General features: G+C 38.9%; 1 protein-coding gene across 3 annotated transcripts in view; it reads right to left on the reverse strand.

Moving 5' to 3' along the window:
• STRN (striatin) overlaps positions 1–24,348 on the reverse strand; it is a 151,282-nt gene that overhangs the window by 41,545 nt on the left and 85,389 nt on the right. Inside the window, exons 4-10 of one of the 3 annotated variants that reach the window (XM_089694260.1) lie at positions 23,107–23,188; positions 22,547–22,714; positions 19,877–20,012; positions 17,857–17,992; positions 14,584–14,694; positions 2,202–2,288; positions 1,718–1,861 (exon numbers count right to left, since the gene is read on the reverse strand). In XM_089694260.1, the coding sequence (XP_089550386.1) occupies positions 1,718–1,861; positions 2,202–2,288; positions 14,584–14,694; positions 17,857–17,992; positions 19,877–20,012; positions 22,547–22,714; positions 23,107–23,188 (864 nt within the window). The remainder of the gene's footprint in view (positions 1–1,717; positions 1,862–2,201; positions 2,289–14,583; positions 14,695–17,856; positions 17,993–19,876; positions 20,013–22,546; positions 22,715–23,106; positions 23,189–24,348) is intronic. The other 2 variants (XM_089694261.1, XM_089694262.1) reach the window with 2 other exon arrangements.

Here is a 24,348-nt window from a genome sequence, read left to right on the forward strand (position 1 = left end):
TCGTCCCTTTTATGCGGTGCAGTTGTCCTGTCCCCTTAGCAGAAAAACACCCCCACAGCAGAATGTTTACACCACGTTTGACAGTTGGGATGGTGTTCTTGGGGTCATAGGCAGCATTCCTCCTCCTCCAAACATGGCGAGTTGAGTTGATGCCAAAGAGCTCGATTTTAGTCTCATTTGACCACAACACTTTCAACAGTCCTCCTCTGCATCATTCAGATGTTCAGTGGCACACTTCAGATGGGCCTGGACATGTGCTTTCTTGAGCAGAGGAACCTTGCGGGCACTGCAGGATTTCAATCCTTGTCGGCGTAGTGTGTTACCAATTGTTTCCTTGGTGACTGTGGTCCCAACTGCCTAGAGATTGACCAGATCCTCACGTGTAGTTCTGGGGTGATTCCTCACTGTTCTCATGATTGACACTCCACGAGGTGAGATCTTGCATGGCGCACCAGACCCAGGGAGACTGACAGTTGTTTTGTGTTTCTTCCATTTGCAAATTATTGCACCAATTGTTGTCACCTTCTCACCAAGCTGCTTGGCAATAGTTTTGTAGTCCAGTCCAGCCTTGTGTAGGTCTACAATCATGTCCCTGACATCCTCGGACAGCTCTTTGGTCTTTGCCATGGTGGAGAGTTTGATTGCTCCTGTGGACAGGTGTCTTTTATACAGCCAACAAAATGAGATTAGCAGCACTCCCTTTAAGAGACTGCTTCTAATCTCAGCTTGTTACCTGTATGAAAGACATTTGGTAGCCAGACATCCTGCTGAATGATAGGGGATCAAATACTTATTTCCCTCATGAACATGCAAATCCGTGCATAATTTGTTAGACATGCATTTCTTTTGAAATTATTGTTGCTATTGTGCCTCTCAGTGTTACAATACACCTACCATACGATTTTTAGACTGCTCATTTCTTTGTGAGTGGGCAAACATTCAAAATCAGCAGGGGATCAAATATTTATTTCCTTCACTGTATGTGTAAGAATGATCAAAAACAAACTACAATTCAGACACTTATTGTATAATTTATGTATTCGACATTCCATTAAATTGGCAACATATTGAAGGTTGAAAAACAGCTACTCCACCCAAAACACTCAGAACTGGGTATGTGGAGGACTAAGGCAAATGTCCACTTTATCATGCTAAGTGGAGCAAAGATAAAGGTAAAGACCAATGTCTTGATACAATTAGCATAGCAAACCATTCTTTACATGTGATCCACCAAGGTCTTAACCTCTTGCCAATCGCATAATGCATATACTGTATGCGGTGGCAAGAAAGGTGGGTTTAAATGGCCAGCCACTACACATATGCATGCCCAGCAGCATGAGGTTTCTGTGCTGAGAGTGCACGCACTGTGCACTCCCAGCACACTGACTAAGCTGCCCCCAATAGATCTCTGTCTGTCATGGTTTCTGATGGAGAGTTCGTGGGATGGGCTCCCAATCATGCAACCACTGTGACACCCAATAACAATGTTCACATGATATAGAAGATGCGCAGCCTCCCAGGCAATAAAACTCACTTAAAAGGGTCACCAAGAGGCAGTATTACCACTCATGTTTTATTTTGCTAAGGTATATTAAAGGGTGAAATCCTTTATAAAAAAAAAAAGATAATGACAAAACGTAAATGAATATTTCAGCTATATGATGTTCCCCATAAGTAATATATAGGTTTAATTCTATACAACTACAATGGAGCGTACCTTCATCTGTTCTGTTTATTTCCTGCTCGCTGAGCCGTGAGCTTGCTGGCCGTGAAGGGGAGACCACGGATGGCTGTAATGATGGCAATTCATCCACATCTCGAAGGTTTGCCAGCATATCTTGGAGTTTTGATCTGTTTGGCCCTAGCCACAACAATAAGGAAAAGTGGGAGCAGAAAATATTTAGCTTCTTCTATAAACACATTTTTTACACATTGTTTACTATAAAAGTCTTGACAGGCAGTTAACTACTTACAGATTAAGGTTAGACTTTTTTTTATACATTTATATAAATATATATATAAAAATATTGTAAAAATCACAATACATAAATTAGCCATAATTAGTCTAAGACCAATATAAACAAGTCAATAAAAAAAATAAAAGATAGTGGCATTTAAGTAGCCTGGAAATGTGTTTAAGACAACATTTTTATTTTACCTTACACAGATAAAAATACCCTCACACTTCACTTGACTCTTACCTGAGCTTTTCTCCAACATGCTCCCACATCCCTGTTTTGATTGTTTTATGTGGGACACAGGCTGAGACATTTCTTCTGAGGTTTTTCCTGTTGTAAGTTTAGGGACAAAAGGTTCTTTAAGAGATGGAAACTCTAACCATTGGTAAGGCATTTCCTAGATCGGTAAATCAGAAGTGCTTCAACAATACGTACATAGGCAATTTTGTGACAGCATAACTTGGTAGCAGTAAGTACATTTGGTGTTATTTTTACACACATTCTATGCATTTACAGATTTAGGAAGTGCTTGAAATGTGCAAGAAGCAACACGTGCTCTCTGCCAAAACTCTTGACAGCATGTCATTAGGTCCATAACTAAAGAGGCCCTTCATGTATGAGGGTGGAGGATGGTGCAAAACTGCTAATGGACCATGTCATAAGGGCAGCACTATGAGAAAATCATGCAGAGCTCTACAGATTAAGCAGACAGCGCTAACTAGAATCACTTCCACTGTAAACACAAAGGCCTATTTGTATATTTATAAGAAACAAAATACTGAGATCCCAGATCTTAAACAAAAATCCTGTCCATCTAAGCCAAACATCTAAGACATTTCACAGTGGACATTCACAACAAACCAGGATGTGAACCTGAGCAACCACTGAATAATCTAAATAAAAAAGGTAAATATCTAGGACATAGATACAGACCCACGAATGCCAGAATTATTAGCTGGGGGGGTTCTCCAAACAAATACTTTAACAGTGGTTTCACCCAATGAAAGGCAGAAAACCACATGACAAGTAGTGATACAAGCCAGAATAATGTACTTGGAACAAAGGAAAAAGCCAAATAACTTAAAATACCTATATGTATGCACTGGTGTTTGTGAAACGACTTGCTTTAGACAATGCTAGTATCTGCCTACATAATTCAGCTGGTCAATCACATTACTTATGGCCAGCTGTCATAGATGTGCACTTTAGAATTGGGATTGGGATGTCTGAAAGAGCCCTCACCCATCTCTTGAAATAAGGTGCCCAGAGCCAAACATTATCTAGACAGGGCAACCATCATTATGTACTTTATTTAGCTCTTATCAGTGAATATTCATTTCAAATTCAACTATACAGTATTTGGATCGGATTAATTTTGTCTAAAAACACCAGTATAAATGAAGATATGCAGGCAAACGTTGAATACATACAAAGGTGGGTTTGCATCAGTAGAAGACTAATAAATGTCAACAACTGTTTTGCTTGGTATACTTGCATATGCAAGTAAATTCAACCATACTGTGAAGATCAGAAAAGCATAGGATACAATCTTCCATATACACTACATTCTATATTACTACTGTCAGGTGAGTAGAAACACATGCATATCCATGGGCCTCGCCAGGCTCCTTGACGAATGTAATCTAAAGGGCCCTTTCACATGGGTGTTCTGTTCGTATATGTTTTCCAAGAAAAATGGACAGCAACTCATTTCTATAGGCTTGGAGATGTAAACGGATGATCATGCATTTACACCCGTGTCCATTCAGTTCCATTTTTATAAACAGAAGAAGGCTGTATTCTTTCCCATTTAGACGAATATGAGTGGATATAAATGTACGTTTCCAGAACAGACGTAAGTAAACTGATAACATCCCTTTAGGTCTGCAAAAATGGAGAAGGGCACAAACGTTTCCACTACCACCACCCTCCCAAAACATAAACGGATTTAAATGCAAGCAGATGTAAATGGACCAAAGTCCCTTTACCCACTCAGACATGCATCTTAGAAACTTAAAAACTGACAGATGGATCCAGACTTAATGCTCATGTGAAAGGGCCCTACAGGAAGAATTGTTAAAATGTATTTTTCACTCTGAGGGGAGTTGTACCCCCAGAGAGAAGGTCTGGAAGAGGCATCTGCTATGTGCATAAACCAGGAGACTTGGAGGTAAAAAAACCACAAACACGCATTTGTATGTTGATTGTTGTTTAGTACAATAACAATGTGGTTGTCAGATTTATTAACAGAAATCTCCTGTCTATATGTGACCTGAAAGAAAAACCCAACATTTGTGCCTTTAGTCAAAATGTTGATTTTTTTTTTTTTTTCGCATTCTTAGTTAGAAGCTAGATTACTACTGCGGCACAAAACAGTCTGCCAAGAAATAACTGTCCATCTAGTGCATGTGTGAATCCAGCAGGGTTAAGAAGAGACCATCCGCAGAATTAAAATAGAAAAACTGCTGCAGGTCTCAAGTGCTTCAAAATCACTAGATGTGGCTGAATGCTGAACTGCGGTAACAGCCCCTGTATTCTACAGTTAAGTAAGCAAGCCCATTCTATTGATGGGCCAATAGGAATGTGAGGGGTGAGGCTTAACTGTAAGCTCCAATATCACCCAAAGCGTCAGAGCTTTGCCTATGAGAAAGACGCAATATTTGTTAGAATTTTTTCTTAAGGGGTTTTTAAAGCTGTTGCATGAGAACTGTGACAGGCACTTACCAAGACTGCCTGACTATGCCCGTTATTTAAGCCCATTTTCTCCATTCATAAAAGCTTAACTACAGCTTCTATGAATGAAAAATGATCAAAAAATGGAGAAGGAAGACCTATGAATCATTCACCCGTCCTCCATTCATATGTCTTTTCATTCCTAGAGGCTATAGTACAACCTTAATGAAGGGAGGAGGTGAGCAGAAAAGATGGGCCTAATTAGGCACTCTTAATGAGTGCTTATCACAGCTCCCTCGGCTTTATTGATCCCTGCTGCACTCGACTAGACTTTAAAGCTTGTGAGAATTACAAAAATAAATGTAAAAAAAGCTATTAAAATCCACATACAACAGATGTCAGCCAGCATAAACTTGCCATTTCAAGACGTAAAACACAGTATTGGAATTTATTATTGCTATCCATCCCCTAGCCATTCGATCATTGTAGTGATTAAGTGATAGTAACCAAAGATCTGCAGCATATAAAACAGACATTTGGTAACAAATGTAAAGAAAAAAAACTTATGAAATATGCATGAAAATATCCATGCTCTCATTACAGCAGATTTCAAACTATAAGGGTATGGTTGCTACATAAATATAAATCGATAGCCAAGCTGACTATAATGGATTTATTTGAAGGTTTTATCAAAAGAGCAAAACTATAATAAATTAAAAAAAAAAATACAACACTTTTCAAAGGGCATTTCTTTCTGTGTATAGTAAATAAGGTTACGTTTTTTCCTTAACTCAAGAATGAGGTTAGCGAACGAAGTGGATGCTTCAAGCCCAACTTCGGACGAAAAAAGCAAAACTTTTTCCCATGCAGTGAGGCTGTGCTTGCACTTACAAGGTTTAATTGCTTGTTTACAAATTAAACCTAAAAATAAACTCCGTGCAATCAAAAAATAAATTGCATTAAACATATTACATATACAGTGGGAATAGAAAAGAATCACCCCCTTTAAAATAATCACACGGTGTTGTTTTGCAGCCTGAAATGAAGACAAACACTGCTTTATCAAGCTGTGCAACTTATAACAACCAAGTGAAAGATATAACACCAACATGTCAGAAAAAAAAAGCCATTTGCCTTTCAATTATGATCAGCTGTGGTCATTTTGATTAGCTCAGCATGGAAAGAGCTTTCCTGGAGCATTTCAGTCCTTGGTAGCGCAAATGAAGCAAACAATCAAGTATGGGTGGAAAGACACTGTCAAAAGATCCTGAGATGAAAGTTGTGGACAGGCACCAGTCAATGCCTAGAAGCACAGTGAATTCTATTAGGAAGTGGAAGGTATTTTGTACAACACAGACCCTCCCTGGATCAGGCCAATCGCTCCAAAGTGGATGAAAAAGCCAGAAGGAAACTGGTCAGAGAGGCTACCAAGAGGCCTACAGCAACCCTGAAGCAGTTGCAGGAATTTATGACAGAGTGTTCATTGTGTGCATGTGACATCACAAATTATCCACTAATGTGGCTTGTATGGGAGGGTTCCAATTAAAAAGCCACATGCAGTCACAATTGAGCTATGCCAAAATGCACCTTGAAGATTCTGAGGCCACATGAAAAAAGGCGTTCTGGTCAGATGAGCCTAAAACTGAATTATTTGGCCTCACCACTAAACAATATATCTGGCCAACAGAATCTGTGTTACCAAGCAACTATACTTTTCTTTACTTTATGTTTTCTGCATGAGGTGGTATTTACATATGTATTTATATATATTTATATGTTTAATGTGATTCATTTTTTGGTTTGAGGGGGCACGTGCTGCAGGGCCTGGTCTCGTGCTGGGGGGGGAATCAGGTAAGTATATCTCTTGCCCCCAGATAAAAACAAACTATTGTTCCTTGCACAGCCCCACTGCATGGAAAACTTTTTTTTCCTGAAGTTGGGCTTTCGGCTTTTACTGAAGGAAGCTTTATGAACTTGGTCCAACTATTATTTCTACACATCAAGTTCATTATGAGAGTTACAAAAAATAAAAACCATTATCAGCATGGTTTGTTCATTTACATTAAACATAATGAACAAATTTAACCCAGAAAAAAAAAAAACATACTAAATCTCAGTTTTAAGTAATGCATATCAAAAATGTGATTAAATTACGGTCAAAGTAGAATTCCATTTTTATTTGACTGTAAATTTTTTTGGCCAAGCTGTCCTAAATTACCTAATTCTGTTACAGAATGATGAGGCCACTGTGTATGCTGTAATATTTAGTAGTAACTTTAGCTACATTCAGTAAGTGGTGCTGTGTTCTTGCAGCAGTACAGGTGAATTCACATGTGCTGCCTGAATTAAATAGACTTGGGAAGAGTGCTTCTCCACCATTCTGAAGATTTGAGGTGCAAACAGTGTGGTCACTCGCCTGCTTCTCCAGACCTATTTGCTGTTACTAATGCTACTACAATATATTACAACGAACACAGCGCCCGCATAGTTATGTAACAGAAGTAGTACATTTGGCCAGCTTGGCCCAAACAAACTACAGTCACATTTAAACATGGAATTCTACTAGATGTACATACAGCAAGTTTAAACAAAACATACAAATGGACATCCCAAGTACTTCAATATGATGCAATGCATGTAATGCTTTTGGAAAGATGATCATACAAATTTTGCCTGGGCATTTTTGGCAATGCATAACTAGACTGCAATGCTCTCAAACAATGCATACTGAATGCATAGCTTAAAAAAAACAAAAAAAAACAAGAAACTACATTTCCTTTTCCCGGGCATACAGAGCTCAGTTTTAAATCCCTTAGACATTTCAAGTTTGCATACAGGAATTAACAAAAAGAAAAAAAAAAAAACTTAGAACAATTACTTTTTAATTTTGTTTGTATAGCCATTAAAACCCAGCTCCTGTGCTGGCCACAAAACTGTGTCGCCTGTGTCTAGCAAATTCAGATAATGCTCGTTTTTCCAGGGGATGATTTACAAGAGAAATACTTACCATAAATCCATGGTCCTAGTCTTCCCTCTGCTGGTCCCGATAATGAAGACCAGTTCCCTAAAGCCACTCTACTTCTCCACTAACATTGCTGTCTCTCTGATCCGTGACATCACATTTCACGCATTATATGTGATGATGGCAAGTGCCTGCCTACACTCACTGGACAACAGAGGATCTCAGGGCTGGCTGCTGTGGGACTGTGGGTTAAAAGCCAGTCCTGTTTTCTTTTTATCATTTAAAGCCCTACTATGTGCCAGTTAAAGAGTTACTAAAACCAGGACCCTGCATTCACTATATCTGGTCTCCCACAGTACACAGAACATGAAAATGCAATTATTTTAGTAAATATAAACTGCTAAATGGTTAGCACTTCTAGATGGTAGTACTAGGGTCGTTGGTTCGAATCCCAGCCACGGCACCACCTGCCTGGAGTTTGAAAGTTCTCCCTGTGCCTGCATGGGTTTCCTCCGGGTACCCCGGTTTCCTACCACACTCCAAAGACATGCTGGTAGGTTAATTGGCTCCTGTCTAAATTGGCCCTAGTATGTGTATGTATGAATGTAAGTTAGGGACTTTAGAATGAATGTACGCCCCTTGAGGGTTAGGGACTGATGTGAATGTACAATATATATGTAAAGAGCTATATAAATTGACAGTGCTATATAAGTACCTGTAATAAATAAACTTTTCTCATCAGCAGCTAGAGCAGTCTTGTGACTTTTATCCAGCAGAGCACTGGTTAAAGTTTGTAGGAGGAGTGTTCATTCTCCTCTCACTGTCCTATGAGATTGTATAATCCCCACCCCTCTGTCTGGACAGTGGTGATTGGCCGTCTACTGATCACATGCATCCTCCCAAGAAAAAAACACTCTAGCAGTACATACAAAACTGAGCATGTGCAGAGTGTTCCAGATGCTGTGTTCTATTAGAAGCTGAAACTAAGTAATGTCCTACCCAGGATTGCTAAAGAAATGTTTAAGTTCTGCACCAGGCCCACCTTATCCCATCTGTTGCCTTATGATTACAAATGTCTTCATGGTAGCTAATCAGACAAGATGCTATGACCATTAGCAGAATGTTAAAGATTGTCACTTCCCGAGTGTAGTGACACCAGTAGCACGTCTGCCCACTGCTCTGGGCCAATTCTTTGCGATAACTCCTGCCCACCCTAGAATCGTAGGAATTGTAGTTTCCCTGCAGACTCTGCACTGTCAGGAGGGCAGGATACACGATACGGGAAGTGTAATTCGCAATTGTGCGGAGTGGACAATCTGATTGTATGGCCAACTATAGAGGGGTTTTTGCTGTGCTGTATATATGTAGTTACCGTTTTCTCTTTATATATTTTTTGGATGAAATGTGTTGATTGTTTTAAAGTGGGTGCACACTGCTTTTTTTCCTAACATTTTTTACCTGCTGTACACATGTTCCTTTCTTAATTTTTTTTTCTGTTTATATTTTAGATTGTGAATCTTCAGCAATCCATCTTTTGGAAGCTGCTCCCTGAAACTTCCCCATCATAGTTTTTGCTAAGCATTATCTGTACCGCATTATTCGTATCTTTATTTTTTATTTCTGTCATGCTTAGACAAACTGGGTTTCACCCCGGCCCCATGCAGTTTTGCCATATCAGAAGGTGGTTGGCACATGGTCCAGCCATGCTATTATTGGCAAGTCTTGGGAGCAGGGAGGAATCAGAAGTGATTTCACTCCTGGAAACAGGAACCGGAAGCGATATTACATACACAGCCGGCGGGAGAAGTAGCTGACAATGGCAACTATTCTCTGTAAGAGACGTGCTCCAGTGGGAAATTAGGTAGGAGGTTCTTGGATACCCGAAATGTTTTTTTCCTTCTCTCTCTTTGCACTAGAGTCTGGTTCAGCTTTCCTTTTTTTACTCTATTCTGGGTACTATGTTCCTGTATGTATTTCTGAACACCAGCTCTTATACATTTTAAGTGTAGCTACACCTACAGTCATGGACAAAAATTTTGCCACCCTTACATTTCTGTCAGATAATGCACCACTTTGAACATAAAGGTGATGCAATTACAAATGTGTAGGAATTTTCATGTTTATTTCTATTGTTTGTATTGGTATGACACAAAAAAGTGGAGGAACAAAAAGCCAAATCTGACACATTCCACCCAAAACTCCAAAAATGGACTGGACAAAATTATTGGCACTCTCAATTTAATATTTGATAGCACACCCCTTGGAAAAAATAACTGAAATGAATCGCTTCCTGTAACCATCAATGAGTTTATTACACCTCTCTACTGGAATTTTGCCAATCTTTTGCCAACTGCTCCAGGTCTCTCAGACTGGAAAGGTTCCATTTCCCATCAGGAGGGGGTATGGGGAGCGCTAGGAAGTTAAATCAGACATACACTCAACTGATTATTAAAAAGACCAATAGTCCATAAATAAAATAAAGTCCTTATATAAAGTCCTACTGTATGGTATTCCAGGGACAATTATGATGGACCTGCAGCTAGCTGTAAGAGTAGACAAGGTCTAAGTGTAGATTTCCATAAAAGGTGTGTTTAATAAAAGTAATGAACTCACAAAATGAAGTAGAGTAAGTGCAAGCAAGCGGTGGTGATCTTCCAGTGGTGCAGGTCAGATAGTGCAAGCTGTAGGGTCGTCCTCATCCTGCCCACGCTGGTGGATTCCAGGGCACCAGAGAGACACAGAGTGGCTGGTAGCTGTGCCATCACCGGATACTGGAAGGACAGTGGCGGTGCACGTTCGGAACATGCTCGCTCCTTTGTCAGGCCAGGGGTTGTAGCTAGACACATCTGGCCTGAAGGAGGGCGCATGCTCAGAACATGTGTCGCCACTGTCCTTCTGGTATCTGGTGACGTCACAGCTGCCAGTCACTCTGTCTCTCTGCAACCCCTGGAGCCCTGGAAACCATCAGCATGGCTAGGTGGAGGAGGACCCTACGGCTTGCCAATATCTGACCTGCACCACTGGAAGATCACCACTTACACTACTTTAATTTGGGAGTTCATTAGTATTATTAAACGCGCCTTTTATGGAAATCTAAGGTTAGACTGGCGCAACTGTTTTGTCTTTCTTCCTTTTCCCAACTGCTGTTTTGAGATCTTCCCACAGGGATTTAGATCTGGACTCATTGCTGACCAGTTCAGTACTCTCCAGCGCTTTGTCTTAAATGATTTCTGGGTGCTTTTGTTTTTATTATATCTTTTATTACGTTTTTCATTCCAAAAACACAACCCTATAACATTTACATCTAAAATACAAACAATTCTCCTGAATTTCACCCCCCCCCCCTCCCCCCCACTACCCGCCCTCCTGTCCACACCCTCCGCCCAACCCACCCCAGTCCATCCCTCTCCAACAATCCAATTCATATCTATACCCTTTCTCCCCAATTCTCTCTTCCTACTCTTCTTTATCTTATTCTTTCTTGCCCTCCGACCTCTCTTTTCCGTTTTCCTGTTTCTGTTACGGTCATACAAGACAATCCCTTTAAATCTCCTACCATGGATCAGATCACTGGGCCGCCCACTACTTCTGCATATTTTCCACATGTCTTGAAGTCAAACCATCTTTCCCATTCCTTTCCAAATTTTTCTATTTTACCTTTGTCTATATGGTATAACTCCTCCGTCTTCTTTATATAATCCACCAGTTCACTACTCTCCAGTGCTTTGTCTTAAACCATTTCTGGGTGCTTTTTGGCATGTGCTTTGTATCACTATCCTGCTGTAAGACCCATGACCTCTGATGGAGGCCCAACGTTCTGAAACTGGGCCCTACACTGCACCCCAGAATTCTTTGTTAGTCTTCAGATTTCATAATACCATGCACATGGTCAAGACATCCACTGCCTGACGCAGCAAAGCAACCCCAAAACATCAGTGAACCTCCACCATGTTTGACTGTAGGGACTACTATTCTTTTCTTTAAAGCCCTCATAGTTTTTTCTGAAAATAGCAGAATGATGGGCTTTACCAAAAAGATGTAATTTTATTTAGCCTGTCCACAGCACATTCTCCCAAAAGGATTTGGTCTTCCTCAAGTAAGTTTTGGAAAACTCCAATGTGGCTTTCTTATGTCTCTGTGTAAGCAGTGGGGACATTTGGGTCTCCTACCATAGCGTCCCTTTTCATTCAGATGGCAACATATAATGCAAGCTGACACAGTTGTGCCCTGTGCCTGAAGGTCAGTTTGAATTTGTCTGGAAGTTGATTAAGGTTCTTTATCCACCATTCGAACAATCCTTCATTGCAATCTTTGATCAATTTTTCTCTTTCATCCACGTCCAGAGAGAATAGCTACAGTGCCCAGTAGAGTATTTTGATTTTGCGCTGACCTAGGCAAGACTAAAATCGAGCACCCCCTAATCTAAAACTCCTTCCTGTTTAAGATCCACCCATTTAGGACAGGAGGGGAGCGGCGTGTCCAGTGGGGGGATGCAGGAAGCGTGATGGGTTGCAGGAAGCATGATTGGAAGGGGGGTGCAGCATAACAGGAGTGGGAAAGCACCAGTCCTCCAAGCTATTTCCTGTTCAGTATCAGCTCCTCCAGATGGTGCCAGGAGTAGCAGGAGTAATCATTTGCAGTAGCAAAATGCTTCTTACTCACCGGACCTTTAGAAAGAGGCAATGCTGCAGGGGAAATAGCTGGTCTTTTCTGGAAGACCTTATAGTCTCTCTGTGATAAATGTGTGGCTTTGAGGAGTGGATGCTCTGTCCTGTGCAGAATAGAGCCTCTTCTCTGTCCCGGTGCGCCATCTTGCTTGCTCTACGGAAGAAATCTGCCAGCCGTTTAGGCTGTGTTGGACCCAGCTGCCGGTGGGTAGCTGTAGTTTTTGACATCACTGGAAGCTGCTGAGGAAGTTCCAACAGTGCTCAAGTAAATGAAAGCAGAGGTGCCGCTTTGAGATGCTAATCCCTGCTGGAGCTCCAGTATCAGGCGGTCATACACTCACAGCTGGCTCCGTCCCCACCTGGTCCCAATCTTCTGTCACTTCTTACGGGGGGTTGGCACTCCCCCCTGAAAAATGCAGCACAATGTAAACGCCTTGTTTGCCTCACAGTAAATATGCCCCTGACAGTGCCATGGGCTGTAAACTTCTTGACAATGTTACGCACAGTGAACACAGGAACATTAGGATCTCTGGAGATGGACTTGTAACCTTGAGATTGTCTATGCTTTTCCACAATTTTTGTTCTCACATCCTCAGACAATTATTTGCTGCTCTTTCTCTTCTCCATGCTCCATGTGGCACACAGAGACATACAACAGAAAGGTTGAGTCAATTTTTCACCATTTTAACTGATTGCTGGTGTGATTCCTATATTGTCAATTAATGGATACAGGTGAGTTTAATTACAAATTAGAGGAGTATCACAAACTTGGAATGCAATTATTTCTTACAATTTTGAGAAGGTGCCAAAAAAATTTTCCAGTCCATGTTTGGGGTTTTGCATGGAATGTGTCAGATATGGCCTTTTGTTTCTCCACATTTTTGTGTCATACCACCACAAATAAAAGAAAAACATGACAATGCCTACACATTTGTAATTGAAACAATTTTCTGGGTGACGTGGTGCATTATCTGACAGAAATGCAGGGGTGCCAATATTTTTCACCATGACTGTATGTGCATGTCCTTTGCTGTGATTCAACAATGGAATGTACATCTTTGTTGAATTAAGCTTGATGTTAGATTACATACTTGGTTATTGGTTATTTTTACCTGCTGGGAGATTGTATGTACTGTATATGCCAAATACAAACCATATGGTTAAAGCAGTTTGGCTATGTGGTGTGCTTACTCTATACATTAAATACATGTTACGGGAAGCCCAGCCCATCTTTTGAAATTGACAGAAAACAGCGAACAGATTCACTGCAGTCAAGGGTATTAGATGAAATGTAATAAAATAGGAATGGGTTGGGGAAAAAAAGCCAATAACAAAAGCTTAATTTCAAAACTGACATTCTGGTACAAATTGTGAACTAAGCATTTAAGGTAATTATTACTCTGTTAGTCACCTCTAGGCAAAAGGAGCATTATATTTTGCATATGCTAAACACTAACAGGGAAATGTGTTTGAGATAACTGTATTCAAGGTAAGCCATATTCTGTAAATCTAAAAAGTAATTTTTAACTCTATAAAAACATTTCTCATGCTCCCAGTAGGGAAACAGCATAATACTTTATAGAAAGATTCAAAGCTTGATATAACGGAGCAGCAATTTTAATTGTTAAAATGTATTACTGACTTGGTGGACACAAACATGTTTTTTGTATGTGGAAAACATTCTAAAATCACAATTAAAACAATTCACACTGGAAACAAAACAGGCACAACTGTGTTAAAGTGTAAGCTGCCAATTAGACTCAAGATTGTTTCACTAAAATAGTGGTTCAATTGCTCAAGTCTGTCTTCAGATAAAGGGGCAATAAAACTTCAACAGTACAGAAGACTGTAAGTGTAATTTTAAAATGAAATTTATACACGTTACATTCACATGGGTGAAAGTTATCAGATTTTAGGAGTAGGGGAAAAAACAAAAAACAAACAAGGCATGGCAGCACACATATGCAAATCTAACCGTTTATATTGTGACTTATCAAAAGTTACATTTTGGCACTATAAAATCACAAAGAAAAACTAGGTAACAGCACACCAGTAACCAATATTATATTCTGAATGAGCACAAGAGATTGTGTGAATCGTTATCAACTTGGCTGGAGTTAGCAATGTGCTTGTCTAACAAGTGACAGAGCTCAAATGCCCGTTAAAAGGTGAACAGCAGGTAAAAAGAGGAGGAGCAGCAAAGTAAAAGAGTAAGTGGTTGAGGAAAACATTGAAAGAAAATAACGAAAAATAGCTTTGGAGGGAAGGTAGGATATGAAAGAGGTGGGATTGATGATTTGGAAGTGCAATGTTTTCCACTTACTCTTCACCCCTTTTTTCCCCTTGCGCTCCTTTTTGTACTGTTCCTTGAGTTTGGTTATTACTCCCTGATCGACATTCCAGGATTCCGGTATGGGACACTGGTCTTCCTTTTCTAAACAGTGAAAGAAATCAAACACAATCCTCTTCAATACAATGGACTTCACCTGATCATATGCCTGAAGGAGAACCTGTCCTGACAACCTTCACGAAAGAAAAAGCAGCTGCAGATACCACGCAGACACTGAAGGACTAAAGCATTAAAGTTATACTGCTTATGTGACCATTTTGTCAACGGCAAGCAGAAAGGTACTCAGTGTATTAAACACATTTGTGCTCTAGGTCATGAATAACATATGAAAATACCAGTCCAAAAATTACCATTTGACTGGAAATAGGACCTATACATATAACAAAGTGATATTTTCGTTTGTTAAATATGCTCCAAAGCTATGCATATTGCCATGTAACATTTCAATAAACAAACTTTTCAAATATAAAAAATATCAAGGTCACTGAATAGCCACTTACAGGTGAATGAAATCAATATTTATGGCTTTAAGAAATCTGACTTTATGTAATAGATTTTACGCTCCGGTTCCTTGAACACAGCAGTATCTGCAGTTCTGTGCAGGAAGATGTGCCTGTTAATTGAATGCATGCTTGCATGTGTTTAGAGCGTAACATAGTCTTCATTGTAAATACAGGATGTGCAATATGCAGTGACCAGTGCAGTGGACAATGCATCCTACTAGAGAAAAATGCAGCTTATACACAGGTCAACATGGATGCTGTTCCAATGACAGCACTAACTGGGAAGATGCATCTTAGTGCAAATTGCCTATTTTTATTTGCTTTGATTGTTTAGCATAATAAATGCTGTTATGGTAAGGAGATCAAAAGTAAACACATAAAACTGCAGACCTTTAGAAAAAAAAAATCCCAGTTTTATATAAGGAATTACATTCCTTTAAGTACAAGTAGGTCACATTAAACAAACTCCACCCAAGAATACATTAGGTCACTAACAATGCAGCAAACTCAAGTATTTTCACATTACAACAATATCGTACTCTAGAGTTAAACTATTGCAAGCTCCAAAGGACGTCTTGGAAAATTACATATTTGCCAGCATAAAAATACAGTTTAAACTAAACTTCCACTAAAAACAAACAAAAAAGGGAATAATGCCCATTATTTTACTTGGAATAACTGCTGCACTCCACCTCTCTAAGGAGGGACAGTATGAAATGTACACTTTCTAGATTAAAAAAATCTTGTTGAAAGTGTGGCTCCTTTTCAACATGTTTAGAACAAACAGTACTTTACATTTATGTTATTGGTTTGCACATTTTATTGTACAACTGGATAATCTAGCTATATCCTATTCATCAACAGTCCCCATCCCTTGCCAGCATCGTTTTCTAGGTGTTGGTCTTTCATTGGTTGGCATGGGATGACTCACTCCTGCTTATACACAGGAATCAGTCATCCTAGCACCCAGAGACCATGCTAGTGATGTAACCTGAGATGTGGCGAATGCTGCAAGCAGGCAGGTAGGTAGGTAGGTGTATCTTCTTGCACAAGAGACACTGCATGCCTCTTGTGCAATAAAGAACCTGCCTGCTTCTAGTTTGTGGCAGCAGAACATTCCCTTTAAAGTGTATTTATAGCCACGTGTTTTTTTCTATTTTTTGTTTTCAGGTGTGGATAGAGTGGGACAGGATTAGACCGCCTGTCAGGTTTTACTGCTACCTGAGGCTCTGTTAGAAAGATTTATTCTCAGTTTCTTTTTGAGAAGCTATCTGAAAGGCACTATATAAAATAAAGATGATCATTTTTATAAACTCTGCAAAAAATAAGGTTTTACCTATAGGCAAACTTTATTCTTAAAACATTTATACGAAAGTTGAAGGCATATAAAAAAAAAAAATAAAAAAAAAAAACCTTTGAGCAGGTAGGCTCTTTTTTTTGTAGTGGAGTCATGCAATGTCTCCTATGCTACAAAAAAATACACCCACCTACCTGTTTGCAGACTTCTGTGGCATGTAAACTGAGATGCACACGTGTCGCTTAGTTTACATGACCTGCACATTCATGGTGTGCCAGGATGATTGACTCTTGAGCAAGAGGTTATGTCATCCTGCGCTGGCCAAAGACAATTGTCAGGGACCCCTCGCAGACTTCAAACTGTTAGAGAGAAGTATAAATCGTTTAGTGCCACTTTAATGAAAGTTAAAGTGGGCCTAGAGTCTAAACTGACTATATGTCTGATTCTTTCACTTGCTGATCTTATTTTGAAATTAATAGTGCAATAAAATACTTATCTGGTTGCTGGAGAAGGTTTCTTCGGGCCTAACCATCCCAGCTTTTGGCAATAAGCAACTGTGAGTTCTGTATGAAGCAGAAACAACCAAATGGTCCTCTTCCTCACAGAGCAGGCCTTTCTACCAAATTTGGCAGTCAGTGCCTTTGCCTCACACAGAGTCAGCCTTCGGCTAATTGTCGAAGAAGCCGTGCATGGTGAGAAATACGTATGTATTTCGTTTTTTTATTAGTTATACCCCATTTCTTTACCAAAGCCTTAGAAACTTCACTCACCCAGCTTATACGCTACAGAATATTAGTGGTCATCATGATGTAAATAAATTTATGTTAGATACAATTCAGTAAAATTTATCTAAAAATTTATTTGGGAGTTTGAGTATGACCTAAAAGGAAAATACAAAATTTAGGAAGATGCTCCTAATACAGAAGAAATGGACTTGCCTTTGAACATGAGTCACTGGTGTAAGGATATACATTTAAAAAAAAAAATGAAAAGTGCCCATAACCTGATGTTTTCTATTTTCCTGAGTACTGCTGAAGACACCACAGATTATGTCTACACAGCCTTTTGCAAGTATAGTGATCATATTACAAATTCAGTAGCAGTCTGGCATATTGTAGTAGCCCAGGATTTGATATGGTCAACACCTAATTACAACCAGATTAGCAAACATTCCTAGCCATCAAGATGTAGGCTTGGGCAATCACATGCATGTTTGGAAAGAGGTTTTAGTATTTTCTTACATGTTACATCTCTCTCTGATGTGTGAGTGTTATTGGGAACCACTTTCAAATCGACATTAAGACTAGCTTGCTACTTTATTTAAGTGATAACAGTTTAAAAGGATATAGACACTTAACCTCTAAATTCATTATACAGGAACATATGAGACAGTAAATCTCGCATTTACATAGAATAGTTGACACAGAGAAAAAGTAACAGACTTACCCCACTCAGTGCCATCACCCGCACTTCTTGATTCTCCTCCATCAGTATCATCTGACCCTAAAAAGTCAAACTCCTTCAAAGCCTCTTCTGTGTCTCTGTCTTCATTGGGATCAGGCATAACTCTTCTCCTTACAATCTAAAAAAAAAAAAAAAAATGCAACACAACCACTATATTAAACAGAATATAAATATGTATAAAATGATATGACAACTTGTATATGAAACATGCTTCTATTTATAGTTTGTAATTATATATCTAAAAAGAGCAGCACATTTTCCCACATATACATACTGTGCTTTATGCATAGCAGTGTATCATAATGATTGCACTTTACTGCTTCTTTATTTAATGTAAATCATTATGAAAGCTCAGACAGAAGGAAAATAAAAATCAGTGCAGCCCCAGCAACTGATTTTATCTCAAAACCTTTGCTGCCTTTTGAAAACTGGAGCTCTACAGACTATAAAAACCCCCCAATAAAGTTTGCTACCACTGCCTGCAAGCACCAGATAAAGCCTTCATTTCAAACAAAATTTTGCCAGGCTAATTCTCCTTACAGGTTTGTGTTAAAGAACATTGATATTTCATTTGTTCTCCCTCTTGTACTTTTAATGTCTGGTGATCCATATACTCAGGCAACAAATTGAGGTTTTCTGGGCTCCCATCGTATGTAAGGGTATTGAAAATCATATGTTGTATGTGCAATTGTGAGAACCTTAAAATTTAAACTGTCGATTTTCGGTCATTTTTTTTTTTCAAGTCTACAGCATGTCTGTCTGTATACACTGATCAGCCATAACATCATGACCACTGGCAGGTAAAGTAACGAACATTGTGTTTTAACAGTGGCATCTGAAAGTTGTTGGGATATGTTAACAGCAAGTGAACATGTTGTCAATGAGGTTGGTTCACAGGAACAGAGCTAAGGATGTCACTCTGCTGGAGGTTCCTCCCTTGTCCCCTTTTTTTTTTTCTTGGTGTCAGGAAAACTTGTCAGAAGGGATTCATGCTGATAGAGGAATGAAGCAGCAGATAGAAATAACACGTAAATTGCTTTCAAATGAGACAACTGCACACTATAGGGGGATATGCTTTGTTCATATTTGAGATTTACAACCACTTTAAGTTGGCCATAAAAGGTTCAGTATCGGTCATTTCCCATCTACATATTGAATGGAGGAATCTTACCCACTGCACCATTGCATTCTGAAAGCTGGGAGAGTCCCCTGCTGTCTGAATACACAGTTTTTGCTGCAGCAGCTATCAAGCGGGCGGCTCACCAGAAGTCTACTGGTAGATTGACTTCTGCTGAACTGCAGTGACCATGTCAACTGAAATTTGTCCAGATCCTGCTGAAACAGCCAAATTTTGATCTATCTATAGCCACCTTAATTTTGAACTCTACCTTACTCGCACTGAATTTCCAAAGCCGTGTTATTGCCCTGTCCATTTCTGTGGGCTACAAAACACTACCCCCATATGTAATGGAGATAAGGAGAGGGGAAGGTGTTCTGAAGTCCAAATAAGGAGCAAGCAGCCTAGGGTGACAATGCTGCTTCTCTATAGATATAGGGCAGTGAGTAAGCATTGTCATCTTAGTACAGGAAGTGTGTTACTTGCAAGTGGACCAAATGAAAAGGCCCCAATAAAAGAAAACTGCAGCAACCACCGTCTAATAACTGGAATGCTGCAAAGTAGAAACCTTCTTTTCTTCCTGGCATAAGTAGTGATTTAATCTTAACTGGAGTGTGCCTTTCAGTTGACAGCGATATCTTCCAAAAACCAGCTTAAAAATACCAACAGCTTCTAGTGACAATTACATTTTCACTCATTGAATTTTCCACTTTTGGGAAACTGGGAAGGCAAGGGGAGGAGGGTAAGCAATGCACGCTAGAAAATGTAGTTAGAATACGATCATTGTTAAACATGTTACTTGTTTACAATGCTTTGCAGCTACAGAAAATACAAAATCTCGGTTTGGAATTTAAAATGAAAATGCTTGAAGTGAAGGTGGCTCACCGTTGCAGCATCAATCACAGTCTTGTCTCTGCCGTCATTGTCTTCATCATCCTCTTCATCACTAAACTCAGCTGCAGCATTTTCCAGGAATTTAAAGGTCTCAAGAACAGAAGCAGAGTCTGTCATATCCGGTTTCCTATTTTCAAATGAAAACAGCAAAAGTCTAATTCGTAATGTTTAAAATACCTTTCATCCTAGTCATTAAAAAAAAAAAAAAAAAAAAGATACTGAAATCATATTAAAAAAAAAAAAAAAAAAAAAAAAAAAAAAACAGAAATTGACAAAAATGTTACAACTGTATTCCTAAACAAATCAAATCATTATTGAGTTTTTTAATACAAGTGTGCGTGGTATAGTGTAAAGTGAAAATAGCTAATCTTGACAATAATAGATGCAGGAGGTAGGGAACACAAGGCATTATGCTTAGGGAAGGGTTGATTTAAATGTAAATTTATGAAGGACGGCATTCTACCACATTAAAACGTCTTGTGATTTTTATGTGACTGTGAAAAGTAGATGCCAATCAAATGAAACTTTAATTATGGTTTGTCAAGTCTTCTTCAGTCTCCTACCTAGCTAGGCTCGATTCCCACCTTCAGTTCAGCAACTGCAATCGCTTAAAAGGATTAAAAAGGAAAATAAATCCAAGGATCCCAGACTAGAAATGTATTGACAATATTAGCAGCATACTGAGGTAGAATAAGAGGTGCCTAGTTAGGAAAGCCTAAAAACTGCACACTGCAAGTGCAGAAACAATTTCATTTATCTTTGATGCCACTCACCCAATGGTATTTTTGTTACTCCTATATGCTATATATGCCCATATGCTAGAAAACAGATGCACAACTGTGCAAAAATGGCTGGTAATGTGAGACAACCTGGACAACAGTACCAAACAGATTAATTTGCTGCAATCTTAAATATTAGCACCGTTTAAATTCAATTAACCTAATCCACAAAAGCTATAATCTACTGCAATTTGTACAAGGAAGAGAGCTTTCTGAGCAAATGGGAGCAGAAACATGGATCCTAAACAAGTCTGTCAGTCAAACAGGCCAATAAAGATGTGCTCTACAATTAACAGGTTCATTCAACAACCATTTCATGACCAGCATTTTGTAGCTTAGTTCCCAGACCACATTTAACAGTATTGGTATGCATCAGTTTAGTTCACAATAACTTATGTTTGCATTTGAAAGTATAAAATTGGTTTTGCAGTCAAAAAGAGGTTACACATACAAAATATTAGCAGGCTGATGCGCAAATAATCAAAACACTATATACCTGGTAAATTACAATACACCAAAGCCATATGAAGTACTATTTTTGATTAAATAAAATCCAAAGTTAAACAATAATAAAGCAACTATTAAAGAATGACAAAGCTGTGTTTTTTTCGGGTTTTTTTTTACAGCGTGGGAAAGGATCAGAACTCCTGTCATATTTACAGTGATCAGAGGAGGAGAGACCCCTTCACTTCTAGTCTAGAAAAAGGTTGTTCCCAGAACAAAAAGTGAGGTATATCTCTCCAACAGCAACACAGAAGTATTTAAGATAAATGGAGAAATGCTAGAACTTTTTATTGTCCGTTTCCCTCTTGTAGATTTTCCCACATTTTGTGTCTGGTAAATCACTGTCCCTAAAACAGAAAGTGAGGGAAAGCTTTCTCAGCACTGGTTCACACATGTGCGGGTTTTAATGTGCTTTGAACTAGACAAATCACAACCTGAGTTTTGAAGAAAAGGTCATAAGCAAGCTTGGATAAGTGTGATGTGTTTTTGCCATTATATAGCAACTTTATGGAAAGCGCATGGAAAAGCAGCTGTGTCATAATCGCAGAAAAAAAAAAAAAAACGTATCGGTATTCAAACAAAAACCCTGCTGATTCCCAATGCTGAATCACACCAAAAATTTAGCTAATTTGAACCGGATATGTGTAAGCCTAGAGCAATGGGAGATACTTGGTAGTTATAAACTTTCCTCATATCAAAAACTAAAATTCGGGTATAGATACATTTGAATACTTGCATTTCATAGTCATACAAGTGGCACATTTGTAAAGCAATACTCATGACATTCAGTAAATATTCACTGCAGGTGATTCTTCCTTGTGCATGGATTTTAAATGACAAAAAGTACCTGTGAATGTTGCATTCACTGCTTAATAAATATGGATTTTGTCCAGTCCTTTCTGGTAAACACTCTGCCACCTTTACTACAAAATAAGTCAGCTGGAAAAAGGCTTAGTATTTTAGTCTAGCTTGCACCCTTATGAATATTGTACAGCACTGACAGATGTATTTCCAAATAAATGAACATAAATTTTAAATGCGAGTCAGGGACCCTTAGATTGTAAGCTCCTTGTGGGCATGGACTGATGTGAATCTACAATATATGTAAAGTGCTGCGTAAATAGATGACGCTATATAAATACCTGTAATAAATAATTTTTTTTCCCCTAGAATAATCTCAGGACAACGGAGAATCATGTGAAAAAAAAATTAACTGAATTTATATCACTGCATATAGTAAAACAAAAAATTAGCACAAAAATTACTTAGGATTTCTATTTTCTGTTAATGTTTGCCACATATTTCTCTCGCTAACTTGCTGGTGTATCTAGTTCTAGAAAAATAAAACATGGTATAATGAAAATAAGTATAAACTTACCCAATGATGAGAGGATTGGGAAGCTCGGTCTCTGTGCCATTTACCATTGAGTCTTGATTTGTATCTGTAAGTCTGTCTGAAGAATCAGCAGAAAGTCCTAACAAAGCACGAACCCGCTTTGACTTCACCTCCAAAATGGTGTCTGTGTAGCCGACCTCTTGCAAATACCTACAGAGAAGCAAGCTTTTTACAATCATCTATATTGATTTCTATTGTGAAAGATCACAATCATGTGCCAAACCATTCATCAGCACTTTAAATGTACATAACGATGAGACATAGTGCAGCACTGTACTGGGCACTTAGGCTAATAAACCATCTGCTACCAGTTACAACGGTTGTCTGTACCAGCCTCTACAGTCACTAGACAAAGGAAAGTAGTGACTGGTACAATTCTCTATTCACTGGACGCTGGGCAAAGGGGAAGGAAAAAACAATGACAGGAATACACTTGGACTTCTCCAAAAATGATGGTGGCAAAGATTCCATGAACAAAAAATACAAATCACAAATTAACTTTTTCAGATCAGTCAGATCAGTAGGGTATGGAAACTACTTACTGCCTTAGTAACTGTCGACTCTGTTTCCATATAAACTGGCTGTTCTGTGGTGGTGGTTGAATATCTGCCTCATTTGTTTCATCTAACGGGAAAAGAACATGAAATATGAATGTCTGATTGCAAAGTATTAAGGCTTGTCAACAACTAGATTTTGTTTCCTATCTGATCAGTCAAGAACATAAGAGCATAGATTAATAAGAATCTATATGAGAACTTTTTAAAATAAAAAGCAAGTAGGCCCTAATAAACTCAGGCTACTAGGTGATAAAATAAATTCCTCATTTCTGAAAGATGAACTGGATAACCCACAGACACAAAGTTCTACCTTTCATGTAGGATGCAAAGAGCAGAAAATCATGGCTGCTGGCTGTGTACATAATTTCATAAACTCACAGATGAGGGTGACCAACATTTAAATATAAACTGAGGATAGGGGGAGAGATGACAGGGGGGAATCACAGGGAAAAGGAGCACATAGTACTGTGAGGACAGATCTGTGGATCTTTGATCCTCTTGCCCAAAAGTGCTCCTATGATGGGACCATAAAAATCTGTGTCAATGGGCTTTGGGCTTGTGTTGAAGGGCTCAATGCAGTCCTAAAGCAAGAACAAGGTAGTCTGCTTTTTGTCCTATGGCTTCATGTGTGCTGGGAAAACAAAAAAAACAATAAAAAGTAGAAAATGCTGCATTTTTGCACAGTGCATTCTTGTTATATGCACTGCTGCACATAATTACATACAGGTGTGAAGGGAACATAAAAAAAAAAGTAAGCACCACAATGCGTTTTAATACCGCATTGCTATCTAGCAATGCGGTATTAAAACGCATTGTGGTGCTTACTTTTTTTTTTATGTTCCCTTCACACCTGTATGTAATTATGTTTGAGTTTGAGTATGTAATTGTGTATGAGTTTATGTGAAATCTCCATTAATGGATGTAAATATTATAATTACAAGTATATTTTAGTTAGATGAAAATATACAGTATTTAAACCATTAATTGTTTTGCAGCATCAAACTTTCTAGCTTCCATACTGATGTAAATATATAGAGTTTTCCACTATACAAGTTCTGACCTTTTGTTGTCCCCTTAGCATATCTCACATGAGTGGTAAACAGCAGCCTTCTTTGAACTTCCAATCAGGCTGTGCCCAATATACATTGGCTAGGTACAGTGTCCAATTAGTGAGCATTATATTAGCCACAGTACAGAAAGGAGGGGGGATATAAGGCCTGGTCACCC

The sequence above is a fragment of the Staurois parvus genome, unplaced genomic scaffold (genome assembly GCF_062004578.1).
Source record: "Staurois parvus isolate SC_StPar_1 unplaced genomic scaffold, SC_StPar_1.0 ptg000657l, whole genome shotgun sequence".
Lineage (NCBI taxonomy): Eukaryota > Metazoa > Chordata > Amphibia > Anura > Ranidae > Staurois > Staurois parvus.